A 27610-nucleotide genomic window follows, 5' to 3' on the forward strand; every position below is an offset into this window, starting at 1 on the left:
ATTAGGATGTGTTAAAGGCACTTATGGTTACGCATGGGTGAAATTATATATTCCAATGACTGTTTAATTACCATTAACACTGTTGCTGCTACATTCCCTGAACAATGGAATTGACGAGATTTCATTAATCCCGGGCTGAAATAAATGCCATGAATAGAATGGTCTCGTCTAAGTTTGGCACAGACCAGTTCTCCATAATGTGACATTATAATTGGCCATTGATGGCAAGTAATAGGGTCGACTCAGCTGTTACAACACATAATTAGGAAGATGAGCAGAAAGTCTCTTTGCACATGGAAAGCCACCAGATATTCAAATCCAGCACAAATCAGCACAAATCCATAAGAAAAGTTTAATGCAGAGACTCTAAATCCCTTGTCTGTACCTTTGTAAAGCCAGAGGGAAACTCTACATTCATTGTCTGTGCCTTTGAAAAACCAGAGAAGTGACTGATAGCATGGTACTCTATATGATCATGCAGTGTTACGTAAAATTATCTAATTTGGTTGGCTCTTTGAATTCTGCTGCCAAATCCATCATGTCCCGTCCATTTGATCCTCTAAGAAGCCCCATGAAGACAGCAAGTAAGAGGCTAATAATAGTCTCCTGCATATTACCCTGTCTGCCTCTCAGTTTCAAGGTACATGTACAACACCCCCATCCAAGTGTTAGCCATTGACTAAGCCTTATAATTTGATATTACATCATCTTACCACACCAACAATTCCTCTCTCAATGGTCATTATCAGACAAACCCCATTGCAACACTGGCAGTGTATACCTACAATAACTCAAGATAATCAAGTTGTGCATAATCTAAAATATAATAAATTATCATCTGTTTTCTATACAGTATATCACAAACTGGCTAAAGGAAGTGAACAAAAGCCACTTAGAGGTGATAGTTTCTTGTCTACTGCCCCACCCTGTGGAATATGCGAGGGTTGGAGGATTTTGGTAAGAGCACTATTTTCCAATAATATTTGTGATTGTTCGCTAACTGCCATATTTCACACAGGTGTCCTGTAATTCATGTTATTTTTTTACACATTTTAATTTTACATAGAAGTTTGTTTTGTCTTTTAGAATAATATTAATATAATACATACCAGTGTCCTTCACTGAGAGGTAAATTTGTTGAAATGTTGACAAATATTTACAACAACATTTCATGTCACCCAGTTTGCAAATCTTTATACAAATCATAATGAAATGGATTCCATTATTATATTAAATCAGTTAGTACTTTTTTGTGATGATTCTCTACACTTGAACTTTGTGTTATGGAAATCAAAACATTTTGTAAGTGAAAACAATAAGAAAAAGAATCAAAACCTAATGAATTAGTTTGTATGTTCTGTTTGAGTGGTGATTTCTTAGTGTTAATTCATTATAAGCTTGTGTAAATTCATCTTGACAACAGTTCACATAAGATATTCAAAGAATTGGATTTCCTGTGTTTATGTTAACCCATATATTGTTTTAACCATCCATTTGTTTTTCAAATAGGATTTTTGTTTCACCTGCACAATCATGGTAAGATATCCCTTTTCCTATGGTGATACCAGTGGCAGAATAAAATACATTTTTGTGAAAACTTGTGTTATAGAGATGGGGAGCTGGATACATTGTTCATGATGCTGGTTAGACACAAAGTTTATATTTGTGCTTGTATTGCAAACATAGAAGTCATGTTGAACATTATGATATCAAAATACATCATACCATTTCATCAATAATAAGGATGACATGTCTACAAGATTTTATCCATCACAACCGTGAGAAATAATCTTCACAGATCTGTTATTGTTAAGGTTAAACATTAGTTTTCGGCATGTGATAAACTATACATGGCAGCCAGTATATTTTGTAGAGGAAGAACATGTCAAGATCATTTATGTTTTAGTTTTAAATTTTGCACACTCACAAATAACCTGATTGTATTTCATTGCATTTTTTAAAACTCTCACATCTCAATACCCCAATTATCTGTTTTAATTGCCTCTGTAGGGACACTTTGGCCACCAGAACAACACAGATCAAAGAGGGCCTTAACTGCTTCTTCTGCCTGGTACCTTATGACATCATCACTTTCCAGGTAAATAATATGACATCATCACTTTCCAGGTAAATAATATGAGATCATCACTTTCCAGGTAAATAATACAGATGTCTTGACTTTTACAAAACACTGCATGCTTTTCTGACAGTCATCTATTGATTCTAGCATCCTCTGCTTGACACTTGCATCATGTGTTCATTGGAGGATCCAGAGGGCATTTGAATTAACACACCCACCCAGTTATATTGTACTCTTTTGAGTAACCCCACTCTTGAAAGTTGGCCAGCATAAGAAGTATCAGCAAACTTTACAGAGTCCCAGCATCCAGTGTTGGTTAATGTGGGTGCCAGGAACTGAAAACAGTATCAGAATTAGGTATCTCAGGCTTTGTGGTGGGGATTCAGTGTTCTATGAACACACTTTTAGTTATACTTTGCATGCTGTAAAGTCCCATCTTGATGCATTATCTAGTCATGGTAAGACTTGGTGGAGGTGAAATTCTTATTTCATTTTTATGCCACGATGTTTTCTGTCAAACAAAGCCACACAGAATAACATTTTAACGGTTTCTGCATCAATTAGAAGGCATGTAGAATAGTGTAATAATCTTGTAATTAGATTTTGGGAAAAGAATGGTCATTAAAACTGCCACAGACAGAAATTCTTTAGATGTTAATAACATTCCACTCAGTTGCACTGGTGCTTTTCTTTGCTTTTTATGGATCTGGGACTATGTCATGCCCTATTGGATGGAGACGATAAGGACTGAGGTGCCCACAGAGGAACTGCCATCACTGAGGGTTCTTCTCAGGTCAGTTTGAATTTAGTTTACATCTGAAAATCTCCCTCCCTCTCTGTCTGTCTCTCAATATATATATATATATATATATATATATATATATATATATATATATATATATATATATATATATATAAAATGTAACATTGTTTGCTGGTCTTGGCCTTGTCCAAAAATGAGTTTATTCTGCTTGAACTGATTGACTTTTAAAAAAAAAAGTTTTATTTCATTTATGTAAACAGCTAATAATACCTTCATTATTCTCTATGTGTATGAGCTTATTATCAGGATTATTATTCAGGTAAACAAAGAAGGAGTAAATATGTTGATCAGGGTCAGGGTTTTGGAGATTCCTAAGTCACTGTTGTAGGCTATTGTGTTGTGAATAAACAAGGCTCATTAGATCATTCTAGAAGTTTATTTTCCATTAGGTAATGGTTGTTTTTAGAAAATGCTAATTGTGAGATAAGGTCAAACAGAGAACCATATTATCTTTTGATTGTGAGGATTTTATCAGTCATGCTTTAACATCTTACTTTTTAAGTTGTATTATGTTTTGATCACTTTGGGCTGAATTTTATTTTCTTCAAATTATTGAATTCAAGTGATTATTTTGTCTGGAAATACAAAAGTGCTCTGATAAAATTCTTTGATAAAGACATTCACTGGAATTTATACTGAATTCAAACCTGGAATAATATTTCTGTGATTCAATAAGAGACTGTTGACACATCAGCACTTTGCAGGCCATAACAGACATGACATCACCTTCAATTATGGATCTCTTCAGGACTTGAACTGAGTTTTATTTAGGACTTTTTTTCAAGGACTTGTGTCTTTAATTCTTGGATTATTTTTGGATTTAATTTGCAATACCATAAGATCTTTTTTTTCTCATTTTTCACTTTGTATTCTAGGGAAATAAATTATTTTTCAAAATTTACAAAGCTTGTTTTCTTCACTCTTTTCTGTTACTTATTTTAAGAGCATAGGCTCGTAACAATATATATATATATATATATATATAGAGAGAGAGAGAGAGAGAGAGAGAGAGAGAGAGAGATGTGTGTGTGTCTGTCTGCTTGTTTATTTTTACATGTATAACACTGAAATGATCCATTAACTAGGATCAGCTAGATTATTATTAATTGTTCAAACTATATATATATATATATATATATATATATATATATATATATATATATATATATATATATATATATATATATATATAATTATACATGATTATAATTTATGATATAGTAATGCAGATAAATATCAGTGCTATTCATTAAATCCTGCATAATACACATGTTATGACATTGTGTTATGATGCAGAAAAATATTAGTGTTATTGAATAAATATGTATAATACAATTTTTATGACATGATGTGATGATGCAGGTAAATATTAGTGTTATGGGATAAATCTTGTGTGATTACAGTAAAGCCTTTGACATCGACATGTGCCCCCTGCCTTTCATGTTGGACAAGATGTATCACTTTGTGGACATCCGTTTCCAGGACCCCAGTGCTTATGTCCAGGAACAAGCTCTCCAATGGTTGCAGGTATGTAAATTATATACCATCTTTACTCGATTGTAAATGAGATCCAAATGCAAGATGCACAGATCCAGATCTTCTGCTACATAATGCACTGGCAGATATGGGTCTGTGATATTTGTTAGAATTAATCAGTAGAATAAACAGCATAGAATCTGATCTGTCATATTATCTAGTGGCAGAATGGGGTCTGTGTTTGTATTGGGACCCAACTTGTGTGTGAGCCTATATGGACTTACAGACATTCAGTTATTGCTTCTGTAGCCATTGCAGATATTGGCAGAAAGTGATATCATTCTTCCCCAAAAGCATACAAATTCTATTCCATTACCCTCAGCTTTCAGAAGAAAAAAACAACATCTAAGGACCTTTTGATGTCTTTGAATTTGGTAATTCTAAAACTTCCACTTCACAGAAAACCAAAGAAGTTTCATCTGCAAAGAGAAGATACTCTTAAGACATTGTGCCACTAATGCACAACTTTTGGGTTATAGACTGCAGCCAGTTGAGGAGGTACCCTCTTATCCATGAAGCCACCCACTATCAGAATAATCCTCCATAATAATGAACATGCACACATTTTCAAAAGTGTCAAAGAATGGATCAGTAAAAAGATTACTTTGACAAAAGCTAATATTTATATGATAGCCCCCTTTATCATACTCCCCAGTTCATGCAGTTCATTAAAATCCCTACTAATCACAGTTTTCAATCTATAAAGAAAGTTAACTTAACAAAATCAGAAATGTTTTATTTATACAGCAGTGATAACTACATCCCAGATATTACTCAACTGAATATGAAGTTTAGTAATCACTGAAAAACAGGTCTAAGATTTTACTTTACTTTAATGACACTTTCAACACTTTATTACCTATAACATGCAGAGGAAATGAGACTTTGTTACTTATATCCTGCAGAGGAAATGACACTTTGTTACCTATAGATATATCATGCAGAGGAGATGACATTTTGTTACCTGTATCCTGCAGAGGAAATGACACTTTGTTACCTGTATCCTATGTCATGCAGAGGAGATGACATTTTGTTACCTATATCCTGCAGAGGAAATGACACTTTGTTACCTATATCATGCAGAGGAGTTGACACTTTATTACCTATATCTTGCAGAGGACATGACACTTTGTTACCTATATTATGCAGAGCAAATGACACTTTGTTACCTATATCCTATATCATGCAGAGGAAATGATACTTTATTACCTATATCCTGCAGAGGACATGACACTTTGTTACCTATATCATGCAGAGGACATGACACTTTGTTACCTATATCATGCAGAGGAAATGACTCTTTATTACCTATATCCTGCAGAGGACATGACACTTTGTTACCTATATCATGCAGAGGAGTTGACACTTTATTACCTATATCTTGCAGAGGACATGACACTTTGTTACCTATATTATGCAGAGCAAATGACACTTTGTTACCTATATCCTATATCATGCAGAGGAAATGATACTTTATTACCTATATCCTGCAGAGGACATGACACTTTGTTACCTATATCATGCAGAGGACATGACACTTTGTTACCTATATCATGCAGAGGAAATGACTCTTTATTACCTATATCCTGCAGAGGACATGACACTTTGTTACCTATATTATGCAGAGCAAATGACACTTTGTTACCTATATCCTATATCATGCAGAGGAAATGACACTTTATTACCTATATCCTGCAGAGGAAATGGCACTTTGTTACCTATATCCTATATCCTGCAGAGAAAATGACACTTTGTTACCAATATATCATGCAGAGGAGTTGACACTTTGTTACCTATATCGTGCAGAGGATATGGGTGCTAAATGCCTTTCACGTTCTGGGCTGGCCTGGTTGGGTATCATACATAAGAATGTTGGATTACAAGTCCATTGCTGTACCAACTGAGCTACCATGACTCTCCAAATAGAGCTAGGAAAAATTAAGCAATTGCAAATGCACACTGTAGACCAAAACTTGAGCCTGGCCAGCACAAATTTGTTTGTGAACTAGAATCATCCCTTTGTGCACACATGAAATCATGCTTTCTTGACACCTCTGTAAATAACAAGGGAGAAGCTTGGAGGGAAAGGATGAATGTATCTTAACTTTAACCCATGGATGCTCATACAACTGTTTGGTGCTAACTACCCATGTATTGGAAGTATCTGAATGGACACTCATGCAAAACTGTTTGGTATGAACTACCCATGTATTGGAAGTATCTGACTAGATGCTCATGCAAAACTGTTTGGTGCTAACTAACCATGTATTGGAAGTATCTAACTGGACACTCATGCAAAACTGGTGCTAACTAACCATGTATTGGAAGTATCTAACTGGAGACTCATGCAAAATTGTTTGGTGCTAACTAACCATGTATTGGAAGTATCTAACTGGACACTCATGCAAAACTGGTGCTGACTAACCATGTATTGGAAGTATCTAACTGGACACTCATGCAAAACTGTTTGGTGCTAACTAGCCGTGCATTGGAAGTATCTGACTAGATGCTTATGCAAAACTGTTTGGTGCTAACTAACCATGTATTGGAAGTATCTAACTGGAGACTCATGCAAAATTGTTTGGTGCTAACTAACCATGTGTTGAAAGTATCTAACTGGACACTCATGCAAAACTGGTGCTAACTAACCATGTATTGGAAGTATCTAACTGGAGACTCATGCAAAATTGTTTGGTGCTAACTAACCATGTATTGGAAGTATCTAACTGGACACTCATGCAAAACTGTTTGGTGCTAACTACCCATGTATTGGAAGTATCTGACTAGATGCTCATGCAAAACTGTTTGGTGCTAATTAACCATGTATTGGAAGTATCTAACTGGAGACTCATGCAAAACTGTTTGGTGCTAACTAGCCGTGTATTGGAAGTGTCTAACTGAACACTCATGCAAAACTGTTTGGTGCTAACTAACTAACCATGTATTGCAAGTATATAACTGGAGACTCATGCAAAACCATTTGGTGCTAACTAACCATGTATTGCAAGTATCTGACTAGAGGCTCATGCAAAACTGTTTGGTGCCAACTAACCATGTATTGGAAGTATCTAACTGAACACTCATGCAAAACTGTTTGGTGCTAACTAACTAACCATGTATTGCAAGTATCTAACTGGACACTCGTACAAAAGTGTTTTGGTGCTAACTAACCATGTATTGCAATTATCTAACTGGACACTCATGCAAAACTGTTTAACCCTGTATTGCAAGTATCTAACTGTACACTCGTGCAAAACTGTTTGGTGATAACTAACCATGTATTGGAAGTATCTGAATAGACACTCATGCAGAACTGTTTGGTTTGGACTACCCATGTATTGGAAGTATCTGACTAGATGCTCATGCAAAACTGTTTGGTGCTAACTAACCATGTATTGGAAGTCTCTAACTGGTCACTCATGCAAAACTCTTTGGTGCTAACTAACCATGTATTGCAAGTATCTGAATAGACACTCATGCAGAACTGTTTGGTATGGACTACCCATGTATTGGAAGTATCTGACTAGATGCTCATGCAAAACTGTTTGGTGCTAACTAACCATGTATTGGAAGTATCTGACTGCACACTCATGCAGAACTGTTTGGTATGAACTAGGTATTGGAAGTATCTGAATGGACACTGATGCAAAACTAATTGGTATGAACTAACCATTTTATTGGAAGTTTATGAATTGACAGATGCAAAGCTGTTTGGTACAAATTAACCATATATTGGAAATATGTGAATTTAGGTGGTCAGCTCATAATTGTTTGATTCCACAACAGAAGAATAGTTAGTTTATTTAGTAAAAGAAAAGACACCAACCTATCCCCTCCACCCTCATTTTTATCATTGAGACTGCTCCACATTTGAATATGAAATCCATGTGGAATGTGTGTAGCCTTGACTAAACTAGGGAAACAATTCTGATGTCTATTTATATGATTAAGGAAACATAACTAATATATGTTTAAATGTCCTTTTTTGACACAAGGGAGGATCTTTTTCATTTATTTTCTATGAATGATGAAGTACATAACATTCTAGAGTATCCAAACTTGACATGACAGTAGTTTGGATGATTTTAAGATTTTATAATCTAGCTCTCCAAATTGTGCAGGAAAATAAATCAGGAAAAGATAGTGGTACCATTACTGCTTTTGTTAGCTCTCGTGGTCAGAGACCAGAAGAGTTTATGGGATGGTCTGTTGTCTGTCATCTGTCATCCATCCATCTGTTAGCACAAGTTTTTTATCATTACTCCTCCTAAATCATGTGGCTGATTGCCATGAACCTTTGCACACATTCATCCCATAGTCTTGTTGGTTCTAATTGAAAATGGTGCCAATCTTATGTCTAAAATGACTGCCACAGTCACCGTCTTGAAAATTTTGTTTCCGCTACTCCTCTTGAATGGATGGTTATATCAACATGGGGTTTTCATTAAAAGACTTTGTATAATATTTAGTTGGTCATAAGTAAAAAATGATGCTGATCTAACATCCACCACAGCAGCCATCTTAAAAGTCTAATTGCTGCTCTTCCAGATCTTATCGACATGGGTTTTTTACGAAAGAACTCCTTATGATACCTAGCTGGTCGGTGATACAAATGGTTGCAATCTAACATTTGTTACATATGTTTGATTTAATTTATATTTGATTTAAGTTGTGTTTGGTTTGATTTGATTGTTTGTGGGTTTTGGAGTCTTTTTATTTTCTTTACATGTCAATATAATGTAATTTTGTTTACTAGGAATTTGCTATTTTCCAGAAAATTCAGTTTTACCTGAGTTTTCCATAGATATCTAATAATAGAAACACTTGTTTCTATTTTTGACTTAGTTCCTCGCCTTGATTGAAGGTTAAGTAAACAACTTTTTCTAGGAGTAAAATGATTGGTTCTTATCAAGGACATACAGGAGCTATGTGACTTTTACATGTAAACATGTTCATGTCATCCTCTATTTCACAATTAGGTATTTTCGAAATTGCAAAATAGTTAGTATTAATAGTGATGTTTAGAGAGAGAGATCTCAGAGTCTGGGCTTTTAAACACTTGATGTCAAGTTGTTTTCTTCTGTTGTGACCAGTGATGAGGTATTGAAATTTTGGAGTTTTTGCGTTATATGTTAATTCTTCTTCTGATTACTTGGACTCTAGAAGATTAATTCATTTCTCTGGAAATATTATTGTATTCATACAGAATTCTTGAACAAGGACATTTGTTGAAAATTTTATTTGGATTTCCAAAAGCGGAGGATAAATTATTGTGTTTTTACAAGGAACTGTAGACGTCAACACAGTGCAGACTACAGCATATGTCATCTCCTTCCATCTTGGATTCTTCGTTGGGAATCAAACTTGGAACATTTCAATATTAGGACTTCAAAAATTTTATTTGTGGATTATTCTTATATTATTTTTGGATTTGATTCTGGAAACCATAAGTTCTCATATTGTTTCATTTTTACAGGAAATAAATTATTTGTTATATTTTAAAGCTTGTTGTTTTCACTCTTTCTTATGTTACTGTTTATTTGAGCCTAAACACATAACACATTGAATATGATTGCCATGGCAGCCATCTTAAAAACCTTGTTGCAACAGTACTTGAACAGAAAGTCATATTGACATAAGGTTCTCACCAGGTGTCTAGTTGGTCTTAAATGAAAATGATGCCATCTAACATCCAGTATGGCCACCACAGCAGCCATCTTGAAATTCCTGTTATTGCTACTCCTCCTGAATGGAAAGTCATATCTTGAAAATTATGTTATCTCTACTTAGATCCAGATGTATGACTATATATGTATGGTGTTTTCACCAGTAGAATGCTTATGGTACATAGTTGGTCCTAAATTAAAATGGTGCTCATTGTACATCCAGTATATCAACCACAACAACTGTTTTAAAATTCTTGTTGTCACTACAACTCCTGAATGGGACCGCTCTGGTGGCCTAGTGGTTAGAGTGTCTGCCTTGGATGCGTGAGGTCGTGGGTTTGATCCCCAGCTGAGTCATACCAAAGACATACAAAAATGGTACTAACAGCTGCCTCACTTGGCGCTCATCATTAAGAGGTTAGTGTTAGTACTGGTCGGCCTGGTGTCAGGATAATTTGACTGGGTGGGACATCATGCTACCTGTCTGCAGCATGATGCCCCAGTGCTTGACATCACTATAAACTGCCACACTGCAGACATCGTAGCGATATGACTGAAAAATTATTAAAGCTACGTTAAAAATCCAAATCACACACACACACACACAAACACACACCTGCTGAATGGATGACCATTATGATGCGGTTTTCACCAAGTCCTGAATGAAAGTGGTGCAAACTGTACATCATTATGGCTGACACAATGTCATTAAAAAATGTTTTGTCACTACAACTCCCAGAATGGATCATCATGACATGGGGTTTTCACCAAGTCCTGAATGAAAGTGGTGCAAATCATACATCCATTATGGCTGGCACAATGACTGTCTGAAAAATCTTGTTGCCAATAGATCATTATGACAAGGTTTTTTCATGAAAATTATTTCTGATGATTTCTGCTTTGTCTTTAATAAGAATGGTGCCAAGCTGGGATCCAGTATGTCTACTACAGCTGCTAATTAAATTCCCATTATCATTGAAAAATATCAGAGATGGTTTCAGCATTCAACAGTTAACAGAAAGAAATGGTTGGTCCTAAATTCCTAGAAATTCCTGTTGTCCAGTAGAATGTCAGTCCCATCAAGGGACTCTTGTTAAACTTGTATTAACAGTTCCATGTAAATCTTCTTTTTTTTCAGATCCTGTCTAAACTGGACATCATTTTGCCTGTTCACATCTGCTTTTCCATGTTCCATCATGGAATACATCATTTGCAGAAAATAGAGAAAGTTGATCATGGCCTCAGAGACCAAAATGTCTTTGGCAGGACTTCACCTGTTGGAGAGTATCCTCCACCCCTTAGCCCAGAGAAGCTGAGAGCAGTTACTGTGGAGACATATGAAATCTATGATAGAGAAGCAGACCTGGTTCTACCATGCTATATTATGATGCTGGATATAATTATGAAACAGGTTTGGATTTGCAGATCTAACATGTGGTTCAGTCTGATGTTCTTTTATATATGTAATTGTCAGCATCACAGCTGTACACTATACAGGTCTCTTGAATACAGTCATACATGTCATAGTCAACATCACAATTGTATACTGTACAGAACTATCTTTGAAATGCTGTCATACATGTCATGGTCAACATCACAGTTGTACACTGTAAATAACTCTTTAAAATGCAGTCATATATGTAATGGTAAAATCACAGTTGTACACTGTACAGAACTCACTTTAAAATATTTGTAAAAGTAACTGTCAACATCACAGTTGTACACTGTACAGAACTCACATTAAAACATTTGTACAAGCAACTGTCAACATCACAGTTGTACAATGTACAGAACTCACTTTAAAACATTTGTACATGTAACTGTCAACATCACAATTGTACACTCTACAAAACTCTTTTAAACACAATCGTAAATGTAATGGTCAACTTCACAGTTGCTTACTGTACAGAACTCTGTCTTTAAAATGCAGTTGTATATGTAATGGTCAAATGGTTAAAATGCTGTTCATAGGAAGCACAGAAAGGACCCATATTATAAGTGTGTTCACCATATACTGAGACCTGTTGTAACATGGCTGTCTTGTAATGTAACAAATATTTTAAATCAGACTTGTTTTGTTACAATGCTGTGTTAAAATATAATGATTGTTATAAATTCAAATATGTTGTTGTTGTTGTGGGGTTTAATGCCATTTTTCAGCACATGATAGGCTATACATGGCAGCCAGTATTACTGGTGGAGGAAGAACCCGGGAAAACCCTGGAAAGAACCACCGACCCACAAGAAGCTACAAGTAAGCTTTCTCACATACCCACACTGGCTGAATCCAAGACTCGAACCGGCACAGACAGAGGTGAGATGGCAGTGATCTGTAATGGAGAGCGCTTTAGACCACTCGGCCACTCAGGGCCCCAAATTCAAATATAATGAATATTATAAATGAGACATGTTCTTACAAGGCTGTTGTAATAGTGCACATATAAATGAGATATGTTCTTACAAGGCTGTTGTAATAGTGCACATATTATAAATGAGACATGTTCTGTCAAGGCTGTTGTTATAGTGCTTTTAAAAAATGGTTCTCATGAACCAGAATCTGAAAGGAAGTAAAATAAGTAGCCATGGTAAACAGAATTCAGCAAAATACTAGGTTTACTTTACTGGCACTAAAAGTTATTAAAAAGTACATTTTCATTCTTATCTCTATCATAAAATGTTACAAAACTGACAGGAGTTAAAGTTGGTCATATTCATGTGCCATCATTCACTGAAAGGTAGCAGAGTGCTGAAAAATGGAATTTTAGGCAGAAATATTCCTTTTTGTCATGTGATAATAAATGCTGGTCATTACATGGAAGATGGGCTCAGTATTAAAAATGAAGACATTTGTTCACCATTGCTCCACAGAAGATCACAGAACAACATAAATTTCCAAATTTCTAAAATATATGAGTATTTATTCATAAGTAGGTCAAGAAATATGAATAAAAAGGCCTACATGGTTGATATTATTTTGTTAATACCCAACATCAGTGGAGATTTATAACATAAATCAAACTTTCGAGAGTAATTTACATTAATTCATGTGAATAGACCAATTCTGTAAAATAAATAAATAAATGTCTGGGTTTAAGTATTTCCATTCCTTACTGCAAATGTGGATCCACCACAGAAATTGATACGATTTGTGTTCTGGCCCAGTAGACAAGATATACTATATATATATATATATATATATATATATATATATATATATATATATATATATATATATATATATATATATATATCTGTTTATATGTCTATATGACATGCATGTAAGTACTCCTTGCCAACTATTTTATCAAATTGATGTGAATTTCTTAAGTTCTCAATTTGTTGGACATAAATTACACTATTCCCGTAGAAAATTGCAGTAAATAGCTCAAACAGAATATGATCTGAGTTGAACTGCAGGAGTACAGAAATCCATTGTCCATATTGTTCGAGTCAGAAATTTGTTCTTATGGATGAGCAACTTTTGCAAGGTTGTTTGTTTGTGGACAAGTAAATTGTGGCCTTAACTTGAAAGGGCAGTAGTTACCATTTTGCCTGGGCAATGTTACACAAGTGCCATTCAGATTTACTAGTGAGTATCACTTGATTGCTTGTATATTTTACATAGTGTGTACTGTAATTTATCAATTAGGACTGGAACCAGCCGTAGCCTTTATGGATACAACCAATGAAAGTAGACAGTACTGGTTCAGGCAGTATCTTTTGATGGTTACCTCAGAATGAATTTCATTGGCTAGAGGATAGGGCTTCTCCAAAGAATTTGTTGTTATGAGCCAAACACTAGACTCCCTGGAACCATTATGCATGATACAATGAATTTTCCTGGTAATGACTAAGGATGGATCATTTTCTTATACAGCTTGTGCCAAATGGTGAAAAAATGAACAAAAAGTCAACAAAATAGGCTAATATTAAACTTGACTATAACAGGGAATATGATGAAAAAAGAAAACTGGATTTCAAAAGATTCTTAGCTTCATGAGTTTCCTTGGCTTAAGGCCAATGAAGATCAAACAATTGCATCTTGTAATATATGTAAGAGATACCCCTCAGCTGCAGACAAAACCATTAGATTGTTTACAGGACTGTTTATCACAAGGAAAGACGGACTGTTAAGGCACCAGAAGAGTGCAAAAAACAAAACATGTTGGTTAAGCTAAGATCCTAGAACAAGACATCTGATGCATGAATCCAATCAGCTTAGTTCTCAGCCTAAAGCATGACCTTGTACAAGCCAGTCTGAACCTTAGCTGTTTGATGTACACTTTCTGCAGAATGTCTTTGATAAAATTGGGGACAGTAAGGCCAGAGCAGATGTGAACCACGCCATATCATCCAATCAGTGTTCTCTTCAATAATAAGTGTTAACTGATATGTTTGTGACCATTTTTCAAAGTAAATTTTTTCCTTATTTTCATTGCCAGCATCCAGACTCAAGAAAGACACCCCACATCCTCCAATTACTTCAAGGTTTATGTAAACTTTATTATTTTCTCACATCTGTGGTTTAGGTGCAGCATAAATAAGACAAGTTGAAATATCTAGGATACTTCACATGTCACATATCCATACTGCATGTGTTTAAAAAGTACAGCTTAATAAAAGTTAACATTTTAACAATCCTGTCTTCATCACTCATTTTAACCATGAAAATATGGACAAGTGGGTCTTTTATATGGAAAGTAACATTTTAATTTATTTGTCCATAGACAACTTGATATGTCAAACTTATGCACCCCTTGAACTCATTATTCTAGAAAGAACTGGTTTTGAAAAAAGAGACTTTTTGTTTTCTTGGCCTTATTAAAATATATGCTAGTGGTATAAAGGTAATGATTAGTGTATTTCATGCTTAGGGCTGTTCCAGTATACCTCAAATTCAACCAACCCACAACAGAAGCAATTTAAAAAAAATCATGATCCACCATCAGATATATTTTAATTGAAAAACACTGCCCGCTACAGAAGCATATTTTTTAACACATACTTTCTGGCTATGGGTTAGATAAACACTGCCCCCTAGAGAAGCATAATTGTTCTTACATAATTTCTGGCTATGGGTTAGAAAAACACTGCCCCCATAGAACCAGTTTTTTTTGGGCATAATTTCTGGCTATGGGTTAGTGGTCGGTAGAAGCTATTTTTATATATGGCTGGGGGCAGAAGCAATTTAAATGACAGCTGGCTGGAGGTAATCTACTGAATTCTTATAGATCATATAATCTACTGCATATTTTTATTTGTATTCATTCATTATAATCAATCTTTTGTTCTTTTCTTTGTTTGTCTGTCAGCCATGTATGTCTCTGTTACTGTGAAATCACAAATTTTCATGATGGCTTATTATTTGTAGATGTCATTGATCAGTCCCTTAATACCTACTAATTTAATGTCCATTAATATAGATTTTATAACAGATTTCTGTTCTAATACAGAAATCTTGAATTTGTATTCTTACTAAACTGTGTGTTACTAAAGTGATCACTATATTTTTCTAATTTTCTTTGTTCTCAGGCATGCTGCTTTTGATTAGAATAACATTTAAATCTTGTATTGCTTTAAATGTGTGGTCAGATGCTATGATTCTTTGTTATTATTTTTTTCAATAAATGTTTTGGTAAACTTATACATGATTTGACAGAAAAAACATTAATGCCTGTGGAAGTGATGTCGCATTATTTCTGCCTACATTTACACTATATCATTTCTTGTAAGAACATATATTTCAGTCTTATTTTTATGCCTTGTTGCAAGACTAATATAAAGTTATAGCAAGTCAAACATTTTTATGTCATAAATTAGATTTTTAAAAATGGATGAATGTCAAGGAATCATTTTTTCCCAGAGTACTTGTAAAAACAATGTCATTGCAGTTAAGGTAATATTCAAGTAACAGAAATACCATGGGATAACCAGAGACCAATAAAATCAAATAAAATGGTCATGTTATCTCCCCTGTGGGGATACTGCTAGGATTTCAGGATTTAATCTAAGTTTGTGTGTGTGTGATCTCCAATGAGGAAGTAGTGGCAGGAGGAATAGCCATTGTTAAATATCTCACTAACACTTAAATATCTGTCACTCTTTCTTACTGTATCACTCTGTTAAGGCTCTACTAAAATAAACATACTCAAAGAGATGTCATCTCTAGTTGTTTAGCGATTATTACTGTGATGTCATTGGGCATGGTCAAGTGGTTGTGGTGGGGTCTTGGTTGGGATGGCAGAAAGACCATAGGTTTACTCCATATTTGACAGCTTACGATGTTGTCAAAACAATTAAAAGTCAGTGAACAGGTTCTAAAATTAATGTGTTTATTTTGGAGCCATCTTCCTTCGTTACATTCAAGATTTGGATATACCAAAGGTGAAATTAGTATAGTTGCATACTAAATTACTATCATGGCTACTTCAAATGTTATTTAATGTGAGACTTTAATGCCAGAACTCATATCTTCAGTGATTTTTGGGTTAAAAATGAATTCTTCTCAAACAACTCAATTTGGTGCAGATTGCATTGTTATTTAATGATACTGTGAGAATTTTTGATGTGTAAAAATTGCACATGAAATGGTCAACATCAGATCAGGAAATGAATACCACTGGGAAAATACTGATAGGAATATGCAGAAATAATATTATTAATAAATGGAATATGTGGTGACAATCTGTGTGTTAAATCTACAACTTTGCAAAATACATCTTGTACAACTATTCTGTTGTTTCTCACAACATGTAATATGGCAATAATTTCTGCACACATGAAGATGACACACATTTTGTTTTAGTTCCCTTGGCAATTAATAGCTTCAGATTTTACAACAAAACTAAGCACATTTTACCTTTTGACAATAATACATGATCACAAATATTTAGATTGCAAGGAAATATAAGTTAAAATTTTATTAAAAGCATTCATACGAGTAAAACAAAAGAAGATGGTAAAAATGAATCTGGATGAACAGATTAGTAGTGTAGTAAAGAATCCATATATCAGAAGGACATCAAGTATTTTGTCATCAATTTCATCATTAGTGACACTGCTTCAAAATGTTGTGTACTAAATTCATGAAATAGTAATCAAATTTGTAATACAAATACCAAATGATGGCTTGGAACTAAGTGCCAAAAGGTCTGCAGAAAATATCACCATACACATAGGAATAACCAAACTCAAACAGGACAAATTTTTATCCATCTTTGAGTTTACACAGATCAGTCACTCTTTTGTGTTTAATGTCATTTCATTTTTGCACATAGAGAGCATGTACTTCATTTGGTAATACATCTGCATGGTGGGAAAGTTAGTCTCGTTATTCTTTGTTGCCATAGTGGTTCTGCCAACAAGAGATCTACACACACTTTATTATGTTTTATGGGGTTTCTCTGATGTTCCCTATAAGCATTAATCTTTGATTGTTTCTGAATATAATATGATCATCCTCCTCTGTGTACAAATTGTATTCTGTGCTGAGAACTCCTTTCATTGTCTGCTGTCTGAAACACATATGCATAACTAGCTAAAGTTTCACTTCTTTGAATCAGTGCTTTGCTGCCTCTTATGCCAGATTTGTTCTTGTCCATAATGCTGTATTAGGGTTTTAAGTCCAACATTCCCATAGTCTGCTTGTTTAGACATGGGGATCATGAATAAATATAACGGGCATCCTGTCCATCAAACACATACATCGGATTCGCACTCAAAATCAATTTTGGGCTCAAAATCACACACACTGGTATTTCCAGTGACATTTTCCCAATGTCCAACAGACTGATATACGTGAATTTCATTGCCGTCATAGCTATCACTAGCCAGTATTTGCCAACTGAAAACGTCTTCTGAAGACAAATACCTATTGTGATTCAGTGATTTTGGTTTCCTGTGTGGCCTATTTGCGAAACACGCATTTGTAAAACTTCCATGATGAAAGTAAGGTTAAAACTACCATAAAATGCATGTTTCAGGGCCCAATGAACCAATCATATTTAGTTTAACAGCCATTCATGTTGAACCGAAGAATCCAGCTATTTTAATGTTAGCCTTCCTGAATGTGGATGTCGCATCAAGCGCTGTGAAGCCCCTACTGGCAGCTTGAATTACATTGCAAACTGCACATTTAAAGTCAAAAGTGGAAGAAAAATTGCATACTGCGCATAGCACGTTTTTATCTGCAATGTTGATGTAATTTGCGGTACATGTATCACTGCTTTAAAAGTACGCAAATTCATACAAATTAGGTGCACTCGCATGTACTGGCATAATTTTCTGACTCATCATTTTATTCACATTAGACCGCTATGAGGGGGTTAGATGTGATTTTAAATATATATTCATTTTTTTTCTTTCTGGCAATCCCACCAGCGATTTCTCATTTTGTTAACACAACCCACAACAGAAGTGATTTTCCTAACCAACTTCCACTGTCAGAATCAAAATAGGTTGAAACAACCTCCTACTGAAGCTTTTTTGAAGTGCTATCTGGGGGTGGGTGGGTGTTTTACTGGAACAGCCCTTAGGTACTGGGATTGAGACTCTATTTCACAGGATTTTTTAATGAAGATAAATTCAAAGTATACCTATAAATACATAATTAAATCTCAAGAGAATGTGGTGAAAGTAATATGTATAAAATGCAAACAGGTAATACTCCAAGTACAGCTTAGAAATCGCATTTAATCCCTGATGCCATTTGCAGACCTGGGTTAGTACGTGGTAAGGGTAAAAAAGTACCAACAGATAAACATTGCAACATTTCACTACTTTTCTAAACTTACAGAAGCAAAACCTAGGGCATCTACAATGTAAAATTTGAATGCAGTATTGTACCGTTTTAAGCTTAATAATAATGATAATGATGCCTCTTGCAGCACATATGCTGGTATTGATTGATTTTGTAAAAAAAAAATGAAAACAACTCTTCACTCATCAGACCATTGGTCAACTGTATTATCTGTCCAAAAACCTCTTCACTCATCAGACCATTGGTCAACTGTATTATCTGTCCAAAAACCTTTTCACTCATCAGACCATTGGTCAACTGTATTATCTGTCCAAAAACCTCTTCACTCATCAGACCATTGGTCAACTGTATTATCTGTCCAAAAACCTCTTCACTCATCAGACCATTGGTCAACTGTATTATCTGTCCAAAAACCTCTTCACTCATCAGACCATTGGTCAACTGTATTATCTGTCCAAAAACCTCTTCACTCATCAGACCATTGGTCAACTGTATTATCTGTCCAAAAACCTTTTCACTCATCAGACCATTGGTCAACTGTATTATCTGTCCAAAAACCTCTTCACTCATCAGACCATTGGTCAACTATATTATCTGTCCAAAAACCTCTTCACTCATCAGACCATTGGTCAACTTTATTTTTTGTCCAAAACTCTCTTCACTCATCAGACCATTGGTCAACTATATTATCTGTCCAAAGCTCTGTTCACTCTTTCTCTCTCAATTTGACTATCCTTGTCCATGTATCTTTTCACCCTTCTGTCTGTATGACCTTTTATCCTTTTATTGATAATAGGTTTGCACATCAGTTCCCTCATCAATCCATTTGTGTAAACTTTAAAGTTTTTAAGACTTTTTGGTTAACAACCATATTTGCTGTAAATCTTGGGACACGAAAAAATAATTTTTCCATGTCCGAAGATGTATATGCTTGTAAAAAAAAATATATTCTTGGTATCCCAACACTTACTATATTGTTATAAACTACTATGATTGCTTTTGTTATTATTTTGCATGTGCGTATTTTCTGATTTCTCCAACATGAAATTAAATAAAGGTAAATAAAGACTTCATAATTTATATGCCGATTCGAGTCTATGTGGGAGACCAGGCTATACTATAATGTACAGCACATACACAGTGCAAATTGTGCCTAGTATCACTTTAATCCTTGTTCATTCCCAAACATATAAGATGCAGATTTTGCTTTATTCACTGTTTCGACCAAACCGCATTCTTCCAGATAATCAAGGTAGATTAGTTTTTCAGCTAATTGTGTTACCCTCTTTAAGTAAAGTCATTGTTATTATTATTATTATTACTTCAGCTAGTCAGTAAAAGCTGTTTCATTTACATTGATCTATGTGCTCATAAGTTACTCTTTTTCAGTGATATAAGTGATACTACAAACTGAGGTAGTCTATATGGAAAGGTACACACTTTCAGTTGTGGAATGTACAACCAGCATAACTGTTACGTGTTCATGAAAGAATGGTAAAAATAAAGGCTAAAATTCTGAATATAGATCAACTATATGATCATGATCAGTCTATTTTACTTTTGTGTTTTCTGACAGCAATACAGACCAGTAAATCATTAAAACCCTGAAACTGGCTTGGATTGAGGGGATTTTGACCAGCAACTATACCAGTACATTGATGTGTAATTGCCTTTCACTCCACAATATTAGCAAGATTACCGTAGTTTTGTGACATGGGGTGTAAGGCTGCTTACATCAGAGCAAACTGCAACTCACTCCACAATATTAGCAAGATTACCGTAGTTTTGTGACATGGGGTGTAAGGCTGCTTACATCAGAGCAAACTGCAACTCAGTTTTTACAGTATTAGGATAATTTTCGAGGCATTATTTCTGAAGCTTCATTATTGCATTTTGAAGATAACAATAAAGTTAGTGCAGTGGTGCCCATAATTTGAATCAAAGGGTTGTACTTCATTCAGTGGAATGTATTTCATTCAGCACATGTCCAAACCTTCAATGCACATGTGGTGGCACCATTATGTAAATATGGTCACTAGCCTAATTGAGAGCATTGAATCAAACCTTGTTGTTGTTTGTTGTTTCCATACTGGGATCACATTTTAATGAGTTAGGTATTTACAATTTCAAGGCAAAATTAAAAATGTTAATTACTGGTGCAATGATATAAATAGTCTAATGCAATAATGCATAAACAAACAATAAGTGAGTCAAAAGGGAGAGGTAGTGTTACAGCTAATGCTCAATTCTTGTCATCATTCAATCAGATTATACACTAGTCTGAATTACACAAAAAACAGCAAGAAAACAAAAAATTCAATAAATTCCTTGACTTTTCAAACAAATTTATACCATTTCTATGTAATAATCATACATACCAACTCCAAGAGCAGTATATACATGTAATTTTTGATAATATAAGTTTGCCTATATAAATGCATTTAGAACTTACCACATCTTGTGTTGTTGGCTCAGACTTGTGGGTCAGCTTATAAACTGGTTATGCACTTTTTAGTGTTTATACCCCTACAGTTTAGGGGGGTCAGCTTTTACACTTTTACACAAATGGGTTTTTATGCGAGAGTGTAAATGGTAAATTGGTGTGGAATACAGTGTGAAAAATCATTGGTAATAATGATGATATAGTGACAGTCATATCAAAAATCTCAAACAGATTGGCCAAAACATTCTCAAAACATTCCTTAAAAGAGAATCACTCTTAAACTTTCACTGCATCAAAACCCTGAAGGAAAAAGCTGCTCTAAATTTCAAATCTGCCAATGCTAAAATTTAGAAGAAACCTTTCACTCAGAGAATTACAAGACTTTCTTAATCGAGCCCTTGACACTTCAGCAAGACCAGATGTTATCCGCCATCAACTGTTGGTGCAGCAGGACCAGGTGTTATCCACAATCAACTTCTGATGCAGCAGGACCAGATGTTATCCACCATCAAATGTTGATGCAGCAGGACCAGGTGTTATCCACAATCAACTTTTGATACAGCAGGACCAGATGTTATCTGCCATCAACTGTTGGTGCAGCAAGACCATATGTTTTCTACCATCAACTTCTGATGCAACAGGACCAGATGTTTTCTACCATCAACTTTTGATACAACAAGACCAGATGTTATCCACCATCAACTTTTGATGCAGCAGGACCAGATGTTATCCACCATCAACTTTTGATGCAGCAGGACCAGATGTTATCCACTTGTTGGCATCCAGAAATGTGCATTGCCCAAAAAAAGCAAATTCTGTACACCATCTAGAAGGATATAACATCAGCATTTTGACCTCATTAGTTATGTTAGCAGCCTAGTTCTTGGCAACTATCAGCAGTCAAAATAAATTCTAACCCAGCCATATATCAGGCTGCTTCAAGAAAAATCCTTTGAGTAATGCAGACAAGAGGATGGTAGATGGAAAGACAGATGAATGTTATAAGGTTGTTCAATTTTGCAGCACAATGCTTACTCTGTAGCAACATTAATATGTCATTAATATGACATCATTTGCTACATTGTGATATTAATATGACATCACTTGTTTCATTGTGATGTCGTATATCACTTGTTACATTGTGATGTCATTAATATTGGAACCACCTGTTACCTAAGTTTATAAGAACACTATGAACTCCAGTAGATATTGGATGTGAAATAATGTGATTGCTACTTCCATTTCTTATTAAATAATAAAATTGGAAAATGCTGGTATAGTTTACAAATTGCATTAACAGTCTAGTAAAAGGAAATGATAAAGTCTACTAATAAAATGTATACAAGACCTTGGGATTTAATTTGTGATTACACCCTGTAATAACTCAGTTGCAGAGGCTTTATGTTGTGGAAAGGAAATATAATCTGAATATTTTCTGTCATGCTGAAAAATATTAGATCACAATTATAACACTTTTCTTTGTGTATTTGATAAGATTATTGTGACCTTCAGCTTGTGAAAACTTTATGAATTTTTAAATACTCATTTTGCATTGTTTATGGAGGGTTGATAAAGGGGTACTTTGTTTTTACATATTATGGTCATTACATGCTATCGTTTTATTGATAGTTCTTGTTTTTACATATTGGGGCACTCACCAGTTATTATGTACGTTTGAGAGAGTGATGTATGTAAGGTGAAGTTTTTTGCATGTGAAACATGCACAGTGGAGAGAATGTTGACATACCTCTATGCTAATCTGATGTAATGTTGCTCACATTTCTTTGGATATTGTACTTATGGAAATTGTACATGATCTAAGCACACTACTAACTAAAATGACTGCTCCCTTATGCTAAAAAAAATCTTACGTACACTATCTTCAGCATCTATTGAAAAAGGGAAAATGTATTTTGGCCAACTAGACAATACCAGCTTCTGAAAGTGCAATGGATGAATTACTACATATATAAAATGTAAAAAACAAAAGTTACTGGCTCTTTTTTTTCACAATTTACCTCTGAAATGCAGGAAGTAAAATGACCAGGAAGATCTAGCAGTTTTTTAAAGATGTACATATGGAGCAAGGCAAAGCTGTATACTCTATAACCCATATTATACCCATCAATCATACACCAAAATAAAGGGAATTAATGGTTCTTTGAACAATACCTAAGATATCCAATGTCTTTTTTAAATAGCCAGTATAACCAGTGAGGAAACTCGGGGGGAAATTCTTTTTCTTTAAAATTTTAATCCTATGCAAAATATGAAACTGTTGAGCATCACCATTATGATCACTAATTGATGTTGTAATAGAGTTGATGAAGCGGTACATTGTTTTTACATATGATCATTTTGTACTATTGGTTTATGAAGAGTTGATGAAGGGGTACATTTTTTTACATGTTAAGATCATTACATGATATTGTTTTATGGAGATTTGATGAGGGAGTACATTGTTTTTACATATTTAGATCATTACATGCTGTTTTATGGAGATTTGATGAAGGAGTACATTGTTTTTACATGTTATGATAATTACATGCTGTTGTTTTATGGAGATTTAATGAAAGGGTACATTGCTTTTGCATGTTATGATAATTACATGCTGTTGTTTTATGGAGATTTGATGAAGAGGTACATTGTTTTTACATGTTATGATAATTACATGCTGTTTTATGGAGATTTGATGAAAGGGTACATTGCTTTTGCATGTTATGATAATTACATGCTGTTGTTTTATGGAGATTTGATGAAAGGGTACATTGTTTTCACATGTTATGATAATTACATGCTATTGTTTTATGGAGATTTGATGAAGGGGTACATTGTTTTTACATGTTATGATAATTACATGCTGTTGTTTTATGGAGATTTGATGAAAGGGTACATTGTATTTACATGTTATGATAATTACATGCTGTTGTTTTATGGAGATTTGATGAAAGGGTACATTGCTTTTGCATATTATGATAATTACCTGCTGTTGTTTTATGGAGATTTGATGAAAGGGTACACTGCTTTTCCATGTTATGATCATGATATGGGGATACATAATTATTCATCTTAGAGTAGCACAAGAGAATGCACGGAAATCCATATATTTTTAAGTGGTTTTTGATTGCTGGACCCTCAACTATTTTAAACGAAAATTGTCAAAAAAGGTACATACTCCAGTTTTTTCAGGCAATCCTGCTTATCAATCGGTTTATTTTTACTTGTTTACTGGCAGAATTTTTCTTTGTTTGGAATAGTGTAGACCATAATTTTCTTCCTTGAAATATGTGTATTAGATTTGGCTTTATTTGCAGCTGGAGCTTCAAGAATGTGCCCCTCACCTTGGGATCTACAATGAGACCAGTAAAGAGCTAATGAGATGCCTTACTAGCATGCTGTCCGTTACATGGGAGGGGGAGCACACCTGTGGAGAGGAAGATGAGGGGGAAGGTGTCAACTGTATCTTCTGTCAGAACATAGCTTTGTGGCATCAGTTGGCATCACAAATCATCAAGCATTTCAGCCCCCGTGACCCAGTCAAGATCCCTGTTCAAGACATACCTAAAGTGGAGGAAATAAAATCAGTCTTGGCCCCTTCTCCAAAGGAAACGATGGGTAAGAATTGTACAACTTCTTTATATGCAATTTGTAAAGCAGAAGATGTTATGGCCTTATTGGTCTGTTTCCACATACGTTCACAAAACTTTCGGGTGAGTTGCCTTGAGAATATAGAAGCATAGGGTTCTAAAGATTTGAGATTTAAGTTATATTTGTGTAAGGTTCTAAAGATCTGGGATCGAGTTCATGTTCATTTAGGGTTCTAAAGATCTGGGATCGAGGTCATGTTCATTTAGGGTTCTAAAGATCTGGGATCGAGGTCATGTTCATTTAGGGTTCTAAAGATCTAGGATCGAGTTCATGTTCATTTAGGGTTCTAAAGATCTGGGATCGAGGTCATGTTCGTTTAGGGTTCTAAAGATCTGGGATCGAGGTCATGTTCAGTTAGGGTTCTAAAGATCTGGGATCGAGGTCATGTTCATTTAGGGTTCTAAAGATCTGGGATCGAGTTCATGTTCATTTAGGTTTCTAAAGATCTGGGATCGAGGTCATGTTCATTTAGGGTTCTAAAGATCTGGGATCGAGGTCATGTTCATTTAGGGTTCTAAAGATCTGGGATCGAGGTCATGTTCCTTTAGGGTTCTAAAGATCTGGGATCGAGGTCATGTTCATTTAGGGTTCTAAAGATCTGGGATCGAGGTCATGTTCATTTAGGGTTCTAAAGATCTGGGATTGAGTTCATGTTCATTTAGGTTTCTAAAGATCTGGGATCGAGGTCATGTTCATTTAGGGTTCTAAAGATCTGGGATCGAGGTCATGTTCATTTAGGGTTCTAAAGATCTGGGATCGAGGTCATGTTCCTTTAGGGTTCTAAAGATCTGGGATCGAGTTCATGTTCCGTTAGGGTTCTAAAGATCTGGGATCAAGGTCATGTTCCTTTAGGGTTCTAAAGATCTGGGATCGAGGTCATGTTCCTTTAGGGTTCTAAAGATCTGGGATCGAGGTCATGTTCCTTTAGGGTTTCAAAAAAACTGAGGTTATGGTCATTGTGGCCTGTCAGTGTATAATGGTTTATATGCATTAACATGAATTTTACTCAACATACCAATAACAATGCTTATTATTGAATGTACATAGAAACCTATTGATCAAGGGACAAAAGGTCATTAGTCAAAGTTACTAATGATCTACTAAAAGTAAATGGTTTCTGAAGGATAAAATTAGTGCTACTAAAAATGATGTCAAAAAGCCAAACATGTTGTTATACAGGGTCAATAAAAGTATATTGATTTTGGAGGATGAAAGTCAAAGGTTGATGCTACCATGACATGACAAAAGGAAATTATGATCAGTTGAGTTTTACTATAATAACCTTTTCTTGATCTACGTGATATGTAACCATCAAGGTAGCCTTGGTCAAATAGTTAACAGAGAACCTACTGGTTGATTTAATTGGAATAATTTCTTGGCAATTCAGCCATTTATTTTGTGGAATGTTTACAGCATTTTAGTTCAGAACCATTAACATAATTTCACCACAATTACCTTCTTGAATATTATATTTTCCTTTTTTTAAAAAACATTGAGATCATAATTTACTTTCTGATTCAGTTTTGAACTGCAGTTTCCTAAGAATGTCATGGAGATGAAAACAAATGGCTTGCATAAATAATCAAGACTTTTCACAGTCGTTACTAAGTTAACTTTTAAAAGATTATAGAATTGTACAGTAGTCCCTAGTTATAATAAACAATTTTGGGACCATGCAAATCATTCATTGTTATGAGGTATTCATTATAACAAAGTAGTCTCTCTTTACACACACACACACATTCACTCTCTCTCTCTCTCTCTCTCTCATGGGTACAAGTGGGTGTTCATTCTTTCAAGGAATTTATAATAGTAAGGTTCAGGAAAGCTAGGATTTACTGTAATAATTAACTTTGTTAGGTGACAAAGAGTCGACAGAGAGGTCAGCTGCAGATGATACAGTGGAGGGTGCAGAAGTGGAATTCAGTACAGCAGGAATGCCAGTTCACCTTCAGCTTTTCCACTCACTCCTCAAGGTAAATGATTCTAATACTATCAAAGGAAAGTCACTAATGACAAATTCTCTCTCAATGGTTCTACATTCAATTATGTTACTAAAAACAAAATTTCACCAAAGTTATATTTTTGCACAGTGTTGATTCCTACACTGCATAGGTTTTAAAAAGCTACTTTTAAAATCCAGATTGAATACACATTAAATGTGTCCCACACCTATAGATACACATTGCAATGGAAACAACAATAACATTCCAACCATGGTGCAGCCAAACAATAACTTAATAGAAAATACGTTGAGAAAATAACACATTTTACTACAGAAAAGTGCACATGACATTAAATCAAAGCAAGATGTCATAAATATAACCAATGATATCTGGGCATCTTTCACACAGGCCATCATAATATCCTTGTGTGTATCTCTATTTACATGAATTAGGCATGTTATTGTTGTTGTAGGGTTTAACACCATTTTTCAGCACAAGATAGGCTATACTTGGCAGCCAGTATAAATGGTGGAGGAAGAACCTGGGAAAACCCCAGAAAGAACCACCGACCCAACGAGAAGCTGCTGGCAAGCTTTCTTACATATTCACATTGGCTGAACCCGAGACTCGAACCCATGCAGACAGAAGTGAGATGGAACTGATCCGTAATGGTGAGTACTTTAGACCACTCGGCAACTCGGGGCCCCAAT

At 34.9% G+C, this 27610-nt stretch overlaps 1 protein-coding gene across 7 annotated transcripts in view; it reads left to right on the forward strand.

Moving 5' to 3' along the window:
* LOC149808497 (protein unc-79 homolog) overlaps positions 1-27610 on the forward strand; it is a 255882-nt gene that overhangs the window by 49558 nt on the left and 178714 nt on the right. For all 7 annotated transcript variants that reach the window (XM_089978169.1, XM_089978143.1, XM_089978163.1 and 4 more), the window contains exons 15-21: positions 854-957; positions 2011-2097; positions 2784-2873; positions 4307-4430; positions 11244-11516; positions 24621-24921; positions 26815-26930. In XM_089978169.1, coding sequence (XP_089834295.1) covers positions 854-957; positions 2011-2097; positions 2784-2873; positions 4307-4430; positions 11244-11516; positions 24621-24921; positions 26815-26930 — 1095 coding nt within the window. The remainder of the gene's footprint in view (positions 1-853; positions 958-2010; positions 2098-2783; positions 2874-4306; positions 4431-11243; positions 11517-24620; positions 24922-26814; positions 26931-27610) is intronic.

Source organism: Sinohyriopsis cumingii, chromosome 1 (genome assembly GCF_028554795.1).
Source record: "Sinohyriopsis cumingii isolate HCF-2022 chromosome 1, ASM2855479v2, whole genome shotgun sequence".
Taxonomy (NCBI): Eukaryota; Metazoa; Mollusca; class Bivalvia; order Unionida; family Unionidae; genus Sinohyriopsis; species Sinohyriopsis cumingii.